The sequence below is a fragment of the Aptenodytes forsteri genome, unplaced genomic scaffold (assembly GCF_000699145.1).
Source record: "Aptenodytes forsteri isolate BGI_AS27 unplaced genomic scaffold, ASM69914v1 Scaffold164, whole genome shotgun sequence".
In the NCBI taxonomy this organism is placed as follows: Eukaryota; Metazoa; Chordata; class Aves; order Sphenisciformes; family Spheniscidae; genus Aptenodytes; species Aptenodytes forsteri.
In genome coordinates this window covers 4,075,541-4,086,568 of record NW_008795527.1, presented here as the reverse complement: position 1 = coordinate 4,086,568, position 11,028 = coordinate 4,075,541, and the positions used below count along the sequence as shown (strand labels likewise).

Sequence of the window (11,028 nt, the reverse complement as noted above, 5' to 3'; positions counted from 1 at the left end):
AACCTTGCTGCAGCCAAAAGACCAGTATTTCTTAACATACTGCTTCACGATAAGCCAGATAACTATAAAGGAAGCAGTGCCCAATGGATAAGGCCTGAACTAGAGTTTGGAAAAATCCTGGCGATATCCTTTGAGTGACCTTGAAAAAAAGTTTTTCTAGCTTCACTTTGCTTATTGTGCTTTTTCTCACTTTCCATTATTGGACATCACTGCACAACAGATCTTCAGCATCAAACAAGCCATTGATGTAGTTCAAATAGATAACAATAATAATCATCCAAGTAATAATAACCTCTCTTTTTCCCCACTCTCCTCTTTTACCTTCCCCTCCTCTCCAGACATACTTTAAAGTAGACAAAAATAAACTGTGAAGAGGGCTTGAAATGTGTTGATTGGCTATTAATGTCTTGTAGTGGTTGTGTCTTCCACATCCTGTATTTTGTTATATTTTCCTTCTCTGGTGAAGTAATGTGACACGAATTTCAGTAGGAGTGCAATAGTCCCACATAAGCTCCATCAACATTGTTCCTAGACTCCAACACGCCGAGTTTCTGTGCCAGTAGTGCTTACCTTTATGCAACCCAATCTCCAAAGTAAAATCCTACTTGTAAAAAGTCTTTCAAAAGGACAAAAGCCATGTGAGGTTAAAGGCACTGTTTAAAACAGGAGACTGGCCTTAACTACTGTTCTGCTGCTAGATTTCTTGGCTTAATTCATTAAAAAATGTATAAAATAGCAAGAAACCAGAAACCTGTGAGAAAGTGTCTTTTGTCTAGGGTCAAAAATCATCCTTCGTCTTCGGTTTCTGTCTATTAACAGACAGGACTATCATGTTTCTGTGTTTTCTTTTGATTTTTGTCTGGATATATTCTTCTCTTCTGCCTTCAAGTTATGCACAGGCAGATTTTTTGGCTGGGACAGCCTGTGTCCAGGTTGTTTTCAACCTCATCAGGAATCTATTCCTGAGCAAAGAGCCAAACAAAGGGCTGGGCTCAGCCACTGTGGGACTAACAGGAGAGCATTGCAGGCGGCTGAGCAGAGGATGAGCAAGGGGTAGTGGCAGGGTTTGTAAAAGCCCAGCAAGAACCTACAGGGCTCTGGGGTGATGGGCATAGGGCGGTCTAGAGCTGGAGAGAAGCTCACAGAGGTGCTTTGCAGAAGGTAGAAAACCTGGGGAGCTGAGGCTGTTGGAGGTGGGGATTCAGCTTAGGAGGAGCTTTGGGGGGAAGGAGAAGGTGCAGAGGGTTGGGGGTCAGAGGAAATGGGGGTCTCAGAAAATACCAGGACCCAGGGTGGCGGGCGAGGGAGGGCGGCTGAGATGTGAGGTGGGGTGGGACTCCACACTGAATGGCTGCCAGCCAGGTCAAGGAGAGGACACCTCTGGGGAGAGGGGCAAGAGGTTTTGAAGGGATGAGCAAGCCTGGGAAGGCAGGCTGGTAACATGGGTCGCAAAGGGGTCTGTGCAACTGAGGCGCTGATGTGAACTCTTCTAACCAGCACCTGCAATGAGAAATGTGCACAAGACAGCTCCCACACGAGTCTGCACAGCTCGCTCTCATTCTCCCCATCTCAGCTGCACCATCACTTTTGCTTTATGGAGCAATATAGGCCTTTTGTAGGCAAATAAATAATGAGGAAAGGGCAAGGTCCATTTAGTTTTTCTATAGCAATTTGATATGTTTGATACACTGACATGCAGTGTATATGGACTGCCACTGAAGTCATCTTGCTGGCTGAAGGTCTCCAGGTAAAGAGACTTGTTTGTATGTATGAAAATGGGACTTCCGACCTAAAACCTTTAACGATGCTAGCAGGCATATGGAGCCAATTCAGATTTCCATTTCTATGAGATAATCCCCTGGCACTAATGACTAAGGTCTGTAATTTATTCAGCAAAATGTCCCAACTCCCTCTTACTTTGTGACATCTTCTTGCTGGGTCTTCAGGGCTTTGGAATTTATTTTTTTTTTTAGATTTGATAATCCTATTTAACCCTCCAGCAAATGGGACCCCAAGGAGAGCTTTTCAGTTACACACAATTAGTTTTATAAGCAGCATTATTAAACCATCCATTAGCTGTTTTGTTTTTTTTTTAAACTCCTTTATTAATAGCAACAGAGGTTTTTGTATGAAGAATAGAGGGTGGCATTATATGAAATGGTTTCAGGCTCTAATAACATTTCCTACTTGTGAGTAGAATTAAGAAATGAGCTTTCTCGTATGAGATTTTGTTTAAAATCTGCTACTCCTTTCCCCCCTCATCCTTTCCCCCCTTCGTGTTTTCCCTCTGATGCATGAAGTAGGGCTATGCTGGATCCCGAGAGAGAAGAAAGGTCATGGGGCAGGGCCAGCACTGAGGAGTCTGGCTAGGTTGCTGTCTCCCTGCCTAAAGTTTAGGATTGTGCTCCCCCATTAGCGACCCCATTGCCGGAGGCAGCCGGTTGGAGGATCACAGCTCAGTCCAACCAGCTGCGCTTGGCACTTGAGGCCACGCACCAGGAGAGGGGCCATGGTTGTCGCTGAATAAATCGACGAGCTATTGCTGTGGCTGAGGGCAGAAGGGATGCGGGGTGCTAGAAAGGACCCCACTGGGATACGTGAGGATTGTGCAAGTCTCGTGTTTGTAAGGGCACTGGGAAAGTCAGGGTGAGAGCAGGCGCCTGCCTGCTCCAGCCCCACCAGCTCCAGGGGAGAGTGTGAGAAACAGAGCGAGCACGGGATAATATTTCTCCCTGCTGCATTTTCAGTATCTGGCTCTGTGTTATACAAAGCTGGTGGCTATACACAAACCACCACATCCACAAGGCATTTTTTCCATAAATTTGACTAATTGTCTTTTGCACCCATTTATGCTTTTGTCTTCGACAATATCCCGTAACAACGCATTGCCCAATTCCTCACTATGTGAAAAGGTACTTCTGCTTATTTTTAAACCCATCTCCTGATAACTTCATTGTTATGAGACATACTGAGCAGTCATTGCTTATTCACTTCCTCCCTGTCACTCCTGATTCCCTTTGTTCTCAGGGTATTGTATTTGACAAGGCTGTATTTTAGATCTTGTTCTGAATTTACCATAAAAGTAATATTTAAAGCTCTGAAGTTGTGGAGTGGAGCTGAATGCACTTCACCTTTGTCTGCCCTCTTGGGACTATTGTGCTGCCATCCCTATTCGTGGCAGGGCAGTTCATTTACATTTTAAAACCTGAGATTCAGAATGGATATGTAAATGGACCTTCCAGTTGGTATAGTAATTCCTGCTACTAAGTTTTAAATTAAAATCCTCATCATAAATTTAGGATTGAAGATATAAACTGTATTCCTGGACAATTTGTACTGAAAGGATCATAAGTAAATTTGATTTGAGAAAATTGAGATAAATGTTCAATTAAAACCAATCAGCAGTGTTATTTCTTTCTGCTGAAGGTTCAGAAGCTTGTGTTAGTTTTGACTGACCTTTTCAAACAAAGATTCACCTTTTCAATCTTACTTTCATGATTCTACAGCAAAAAAAGAGAAAATTTGACAGCATATTCTTGTGAAGAGGCCTGGCTTCCCCAGCAAGCTCCACAGACAGCCCTCTTCTCAATAGTGAGTTCATTCGGTTTCAGGAAGAAATAGAAGCAAATTACTTTTGCTTATAAACATGCTAAAAGGAGTGTACATTCATCTTTTTAACACACAGAATTTTTAAATGAAGAAAAATGTGCAAAAAGGCATTGCTCATTTCCCTAGTATTAACAGAACCATGATCTTTCACCCCTTGGGCATCTTCTTCTTCTTTTCTTTGTCTTACAAAAGCAAAATAAAATCCATGCAAGATTCCAGTGGGCAATATAATTTTCCTTTGTTTATTTTGTTTAAAAATATATACTGTAAGTTAAAAAAAATAGATTATATATATATACACATCAGCAACAAATACAAAACGGCACTTTCTGAACTAAGAACAATCACAGGTTATTTGAAGAACTGTATCCCATACTGTCTGTAGACATTTATTGACAGCAGAACTATCAAGAACAATGGTTATCACTCACGCTGGACTAACATTTTCTTTACATATCTACAGTTGTTCTAGGAGTTCTCCAGAGAATTTAACAGACCAGTTGGTGCTTCACACTAATGTGCAGAATACCATTTGCTATATGCTCTTCCTAGGGGGGGGTGGAAATCCAACCCCCTTACTCTCCATTGTATTGTCTTTTCACAGGCAATTTTCATAGCTACGACACAAACAGAACAAAACAGCAAAGCTTTATATTCCTATTTGGTTCAGCTCTCCATAGCTGAACAAGCTATTAGCTGATGAAGAAGCAGGATCACCGAGTTTAGCTGGGAACATGGTATTGCCATCTGCAGTTCTAAATAGCCTTTACTATTTAGTAGATCATTGTTGGCTTGATCACTTACTGAGTCCAGAAGTACTTTCAGAATGGGTCTTTAGAGTCAACTCAACACAACAAAATAGAGTTGCTCCTTTGGAGCTGCTTAGTGTTTGCTTTTCACACAGCTTAGGTTTACAGGAAGAATTTGTGAAAAACAGTCATTTTCACCAAAAAAAAAGACTTAGGAGACACTTACCCACCTCTTCCAATTTTTCTGGCCTCAGTAGGAGGAAGGATGGCTGATACCTCTTTCCCTTTTCTTCCCTGGACTATTCCATGAAGAACGCCCCTCAACCTGCAGCTTGCTCTTGGCATCTGACCTGCTGCCTGGAGACTGGCTTGGGGAGTAGCCCTCTACTTATATTTTAAAAGAAACTTCTTTTTCCTTCCCTAAACCTCTGCTTTCCAAAAAAAGCAAGTGAAACCTAAGGAACTGAATCCTTCCCTAAACCCAACTGGAGGACTGGAACTTATGTGGGGGAATAATTTGCCTTTTCTCTCCTGTCTCAACAGCTACTAATTTAGAAATATGTCACTGCACTGTGCCATTAAATGGCATGGAGCTGAGATGCCTCTGCACTGTAAACAGCAGGAATGGTTTCCAACTTCATTGAAAAAACCCCAGCATTTTTAGTGTGAGTGACAGTTAGACTTTCCTTCTGCTGCCCACTGTGGAAGGTGTCTGCCCCATTCAGGTGCAGCCAGACCTGAGGGAACCATTTTTCCAGCTTTCATGGGTAGGTGGAATCGTAAAGCAATCAGTGCGCTCACAAGTTTTTTGTTTGCTTAAGAAACGTACCTATTCAGAGGTTAGAAGGATGGTGAAAGAGGTTTTTTCTGCCTACACACACAAAGGGAAATGGAACTGGCTGACACAACTCTTTTTCCCAGGCTACACAAAGAAATTGGGAAACTGGAAACAGAGGGTCATTTAAGGCAAGGACCAGGGGTTGGTATTTTTCCTTGTCTCCTCCTGAGGAGTTGTTAATCTCATCTCGCTTCACAGACACCCAAGAAGGTATGTGTGCAGGCTCATGGGAAAGCTGTTCTCTCTTGACAGGGTGGGAGGAAAGGAGAAAAGGTCAAGAACAGTGTGTTTACCAAAGCCATGTGCTCCTAGCTGAGTGTTGCCGCTGAGTGCAGCTGCTTCCACTTTCAGCTGGCATTTTGTGGTTTGAATACTAGAGCACTAAATAAAATACAGAGTTTTGATACCTTTTTTGTTTTTAATATATCCAGCGTGGGCCGCTAAAGTAAATAGAATATTGCACGAGTGCACATTTCATTCATATGAGCAGAAGCTTAAAGCAAAAACGGGGAGCGCAATTAGCAACCAAAGCCCACAGTCAAAGACCCTGGAGTACGGCACAACTACAGACAGATATAAATTCCTTTTAAAGAAATATACTTGGAGGACCAGTTGCATAGTTCTGCAAGCTAAGGAGAACACTGACTCACTAAATCAATATTTGCTAAATCTACTGGGCCAAATTCAATTCTTGTTCAAGACAGAAACAACTGTGCAGTTGTTTCACAGCAATGAAAGGGCCTGGCCATGAGAATAACGGGCAGCAGCCTCTGCTCCCTGAGCACTTCTCTTCCCAAGTTCCTGATCACTGGCCACCTTCTCAGGATGGATTGTCCTTCAGACACGGCTTTGGGCAGCTTGTCCTTCATATTTGGTAGAATCACACAACTAGGAATGGGTGCTTCTGGTAGCTTTTCCCCCTCTTTTTACTAGTAGTTCAGTCCTGTGTTTTCCTGTTGTTATTACTAAGGTATTACTTTCTTTTTCAATAGGGTGTGTAGTAAACACACATTTACTAAAGGTAAGAAATTACGATGAGCAAAACAAGGATGGAAGCAGAGACCTGTCTTCAAAAGCAGGAGTAAGCTGAGTTGCTTAGTTGTTGCAGCCAAGCTAACAAAATAAAAAAATAATAAAAAAAAATAGTGGCTTAACAGGGCCTTAGGTAAGGGAGCATGACCTGCCAGGATGCGTGAAGATCAGCTGGTGAGAGAACATGGTGAAGCTGAAAGGTTTGCTTCACAGTCTGCTCTGGCATTTCAGCTCTTAGGGAACAAAAAAGTATTTCCCTGCACTTTTAAGCAGGGAAATGGTGTGTGACCTGAAGGAACAGCCGGTCTCTGCACTGAAGTACAGATAACAAGAAAATGTCATTTTATATTTTCCCTGCAGCTCTTTTTAAAACTGCACAGGGCAAGATATAAAATAGGTGCTAGCACGTGAAACAACAGGGAGCTCTGATAATCTGACTCCTTTTTCTCCACCTTTCCTTGATCAGCAAAGACAATGACTGTTCTGTGGGCTGAATTCCTCATTCTGTTGAAAATCAGGAGCAAGTCCACTGAAGCCAGATAGCTTGCACACATGCTAATTCAGTCATGCCCTGATGCTAATGGGTCTTTTGGTGATAGAGCTTTCCTATTACTGGAGCAAGTGCTCTTTCCTCAGCCTCCTTCCTGAGCTATGCATGCTTTGGGAAAGCTTAATGCAAGTAGAAAAGAAAGCAGGTTGGAGGAAAGGGGAGGGGAAGAAAAATGTTTAAATGTTAAATCACAAGACATCCCTCCTTAGTAGAGATCAACAGCGGAAGCACAGGTTCTGGACTGAAATGCTACTACTTTGTGGTTCTCCTGAAAGAATTTGGCTTTGTCTGGTCAACTGTAAGTGATGGCAGAATGCCAATTTTGTTTTCAACTGGTTGTCATGAGTATTTGCTGATGTTTCTGAATGAACGTCGCTCAAAGGTGCTCAAAATGCCTTTAACCTTTTAGAACTACCATATAATTAAAAATATATTTAAAATCTTATGTTAAAAAAATTAAATAAAGTTGGTTAGCCTGTAGCTATTATTCAGCCTGTATTTTCTGTATTTATAATAAGCTACTCAGTAATTTAAAGATTTTTATTGATAGTATTTAAGCAGGGTTCTTTTCAGAACATATATAATTAATTGTTCCATAAATAAATGAATGTAAAAAGCACCCCACTGTTGACTTTTTTTGAGAAAATAAAAGCCATCACCCATATTCTTCATACACTAAGGTAGAAGAAAATGATCAACAGAAGTGGGTATGAACTGTCTACAGCCCTTGTACCTACAAAGCCACTCTTCCCTTTTTCCCTATTTAATAACAACAGAGTAGGAATATGCAAATGATCAGAGGGATGGACAATGTACACCAAGAAGGCTTCCTGAATTTTCCTGAATTTCTGCTCAGCAGAATCTAGGTAAATTTGCTGGAATTAAAAAAAAAAAAAAAAAAAAAAAAAAAAAAAAAAAAAAAAAAAAAAAAAAAAAAAAAAAAAAAAAAAAAAAAAAAAAAAAAAAAAAAAAAAAAAAAAAAAAAAAAAAAAAAAAAAAAAAAAAAAAAAAAAAAAAAAAAAAAAAAAAAAAAAAAAAAAAAAAAAAAAAAAAAAAAAAAAAAAAAAAAAAAAAAAAAAAAGACAAACCCTGTTGAGTTACATCAATGCATCAATAAACCAATCAAAACCAATCACCTTTGACAATTAAATTGCATGTCTCTCTTCCAGTCTCCAAAAAAGACACCAGAAGCTGTTTTGGAATGACTGAGCAGCACACAACTGTTTTTTCCAGGTGCAAAGAGCTGTTGAATTCCTATTTTGTGAGAAGGGGAGATGAATTTTGTCCCAGTTGAGGACAAAAGAATCCAAAAGTTTTTTTCTAGGCTACCCTGCACCCATTGACTTGGAGTCGAGGGTTTTGGCATCAATTAAAATTATGTATTTATGTATTTAGATTATGTATTTAGATTTTAATACCTCACTGAAAACTATGTAAATCTAGGCCCCACAGGCCGAGCTATCCATGCATAGTTCTGTTTTTAAAACTGATCTCCACCTAAAAGTGCAATCAGAAATTGCTCCTTTTGGAAACTACATTATACAATTCAAGTCATTTTTGTTGACCTCACTAGTTTAATCTCCCACTCTTTTCTTATTTACTCAGTAGCCATTAGCAAGCTCTGGCAATCTGTAGTTGAGAACCGTGGGGCTAGACCCAGCATCAACTCAGGTAAAACAAACTGCATTCTGTCTTGCTCTGCAAGCATCACTGAAACACAAATATCAGCAGTACAGTTTCCCAAGAGATTTTCCCAAAAACGTATCTTGGTAGTCTATTCTTCTTCCTCCATTTTGGAGAAAGCACTTGCCCGTAACACTTCCATGCAGTTCACAAGAATCAACGTTCCAGTTAACTCTCGCCAATGTTTTGTTACTGGGTTTTTCATCTTATCCAAGGCTGATTGCAGGTCTTGTAAGACATCCCTGTAACTGTCTCCATAATGGGCACCCCACGTGTAGAGAAAGTCATATGCAGGTTTCCACATCATCTGCAAATAAAGGAGGGGAAAAAAAGTTTTGTTGTAGAAATTGAATTATTTAGCAAAAAATCTAAATCTTTCCAATAGCAGAAGTGTCATGAAAAAGAAAAAAGAAAATAAGTTTTTGATCCCTAGCCACACTGAAATGCTTTATCATAAAAGGTATGTTATTATAAAAACTCCAGTAGCCTTATGTACTTCATTTCTATGAAACTCTTAAATTCTTAAAGGGTTAAATAAAGGAAAGACAAATTCTTCATTCAGATGACTATCACCAAGTCGAAATATATCCCTGTCTGAAAGTATTACTCAAAGCACGGGGGTGGAAGGAAAACACTTTTCCCCTTGGTCATTTTTGCAATGCATACACCCAACAGCAGTTTCCCTATTTGGAGTTTGACTGTGCTTTTGATGGTTAATGCCTCCCTTTGTCTCATTAATCAACATCCCACTGTCCCCCTACTTAGCCTGGAACTTTTAAATGTGCTTCTTATCTTTACAAAAATTTTTTCTGGTAACAGCAGCAGGAAGACAATCTATCTCTAAGATCTCCGTTTAAAAAAAGAAAGAAAAAAACCCCAAACACTCCAAAAGCAGGAGAGTCAAAAGCTTTTATAATTAATTTTTTAAAATCAGGACATGCAATTTAAAAAGTGTCCTGCAAGAAACAAAGAAAAGACACGTTACCAGTGCTCTTTATTTTAAACTACAATATGTTTATTTTATGCCAAACAAATATGAAACAGATCCTTAGCAGGTGTAATTTGTCATTGGTCTAGTGATGTTAATTAAGCCATGACAGCATGATTCAGATACCAGGCTGGACTTACATCTTTCAAAGTGCTGATGTCCAGAGTAAGTTTGCTCAGTTTACAGACAAAAAGATTGTTTTCCCAGCTGCTGCTTCTCCAAATTGAACTTGGGCTATTGACTTTCTAGTTTCCCACCTCTCATTGGCAATAAAGGTCTTGCAAACAGCAATTGAGTTAGCAATTGCAGGGATGATACACAAAGCCACAAAGAAACCCATCATTTTCCTAAAAGGTACTAGCATTTGCTGGTATAACAGAAACACAGTTATGCATAGTAATAAAAGCATACGGACTGATGTGTGCACATTTATATATCTACAGAAGTGATCGTGAAGTCTCTTAATTCTAAAAGGGTTTTTTAACATCTTTTTCCCTTTTAATGGAAAAGCAGTTTTCATGGTTCTGAAGGATAATTCAGGAGGAAATTGGTTACTTCCTCAATATAATCCTATGAATTTACAAATGATACACAACATAAAGCTCTACTTCCTTGATTTAAGCTTTATTGACTTGATCCCTTGAGGAACTGAGTAGCAGGAGAATTTCTTTGCTCATAGTTCTGAGCTTTTCTCCACATTTGGGCTAAGAACTCCTGACTTAACCCAAGATTGACCCTACTGTAGTTTCTGTAAACATCTCCCTCAACTTCTACTGCCTTTCTCCCCCATCCCCAAATGGAAAAACCCATCAAACTCATATCCCCAGTAGAGTGCCTCACAGTCTGATTAGTCTGGTTTCTGCCTTTAGTTTAAGCTATAAAAAAGTGCCTATGCTTTCAGTGAAGTTTCTCATTTTAGGTCTATAGGAGGGAAGGGTACCGTCATTTACCCAAAATAAATGGTGCCTACTTCTCGCTTTAAGCAAGTCTATCTTAAGTCATAACCATAAGGTTAAAAAGAAGGAAAGAAAAGTAATTTGGTGGTAGGTGGGAAGAAGGAGAGTGATTAATTCTTTCCTTTTATTAGACAGGCTGTATTGAAAAAGAAGTTTGTAATGTAGCACTGTAAATACTAGATATTACAATACATTTTAATGAAATAAAGCAGCTCGCCACTGTTGTATTTATGCTGAGAACAGAAAGTTTCCATATTTCTATTTCTAGCTTGATAACCAAGGTAACCAACAAGAGAAGCTGGGATTACCTGATATTCTACTGCTGGCTATGCCTTTTCTCTGTCTCCTGCTTCCTTTCCTTATATTCCTGCTGGACCAGGCTATTTGAAGGATTGGGGTACAGCCTTCTGTCTTCACTAGTATGTGAAAAGACAGTGAGTATGAAAAGATGCTATGCTTTGACTTATGCTGAAGGTCAGTCTGACACTGTGCAATCAGAGAATTGGCTGAAATATGCCTAAGATATAAACCCTGCTTTCCTCTACTCTGTCACAACTGATTTTTTTCCCTGGGACAAAGGAAAGGAAAAAAAAAAAAGGGGGGGGGGGGGAAAATAAAAGGTT

At 39.8% G+C, this 11,028-nt stretch overlaps 1 protein-coding gene across 1 annotated transcript in view; it reads right to left on the bottom strand.

The window, feature by feature from the left end:
• Positions 1-8,552: 8,552 nt before the first annotated feature.
• The window catches only part of MACC1 (MACC1, MET transcriptional regulator), a 16,328-nt gene continuing 13,852 nt past the window's right edge, over positions 8,553-11,028 (bottom strand). Inside the window, exon 5 of the mRNA XM_009282088.1 lies at positions 8,553-8,768. Within this exon, the coding sequence (XP_009280363.1) occupies positions 8,553-8,768 (216 nt within the window). The remainder of the gene's footprint in view (positions 8,769-11,028) is intronic.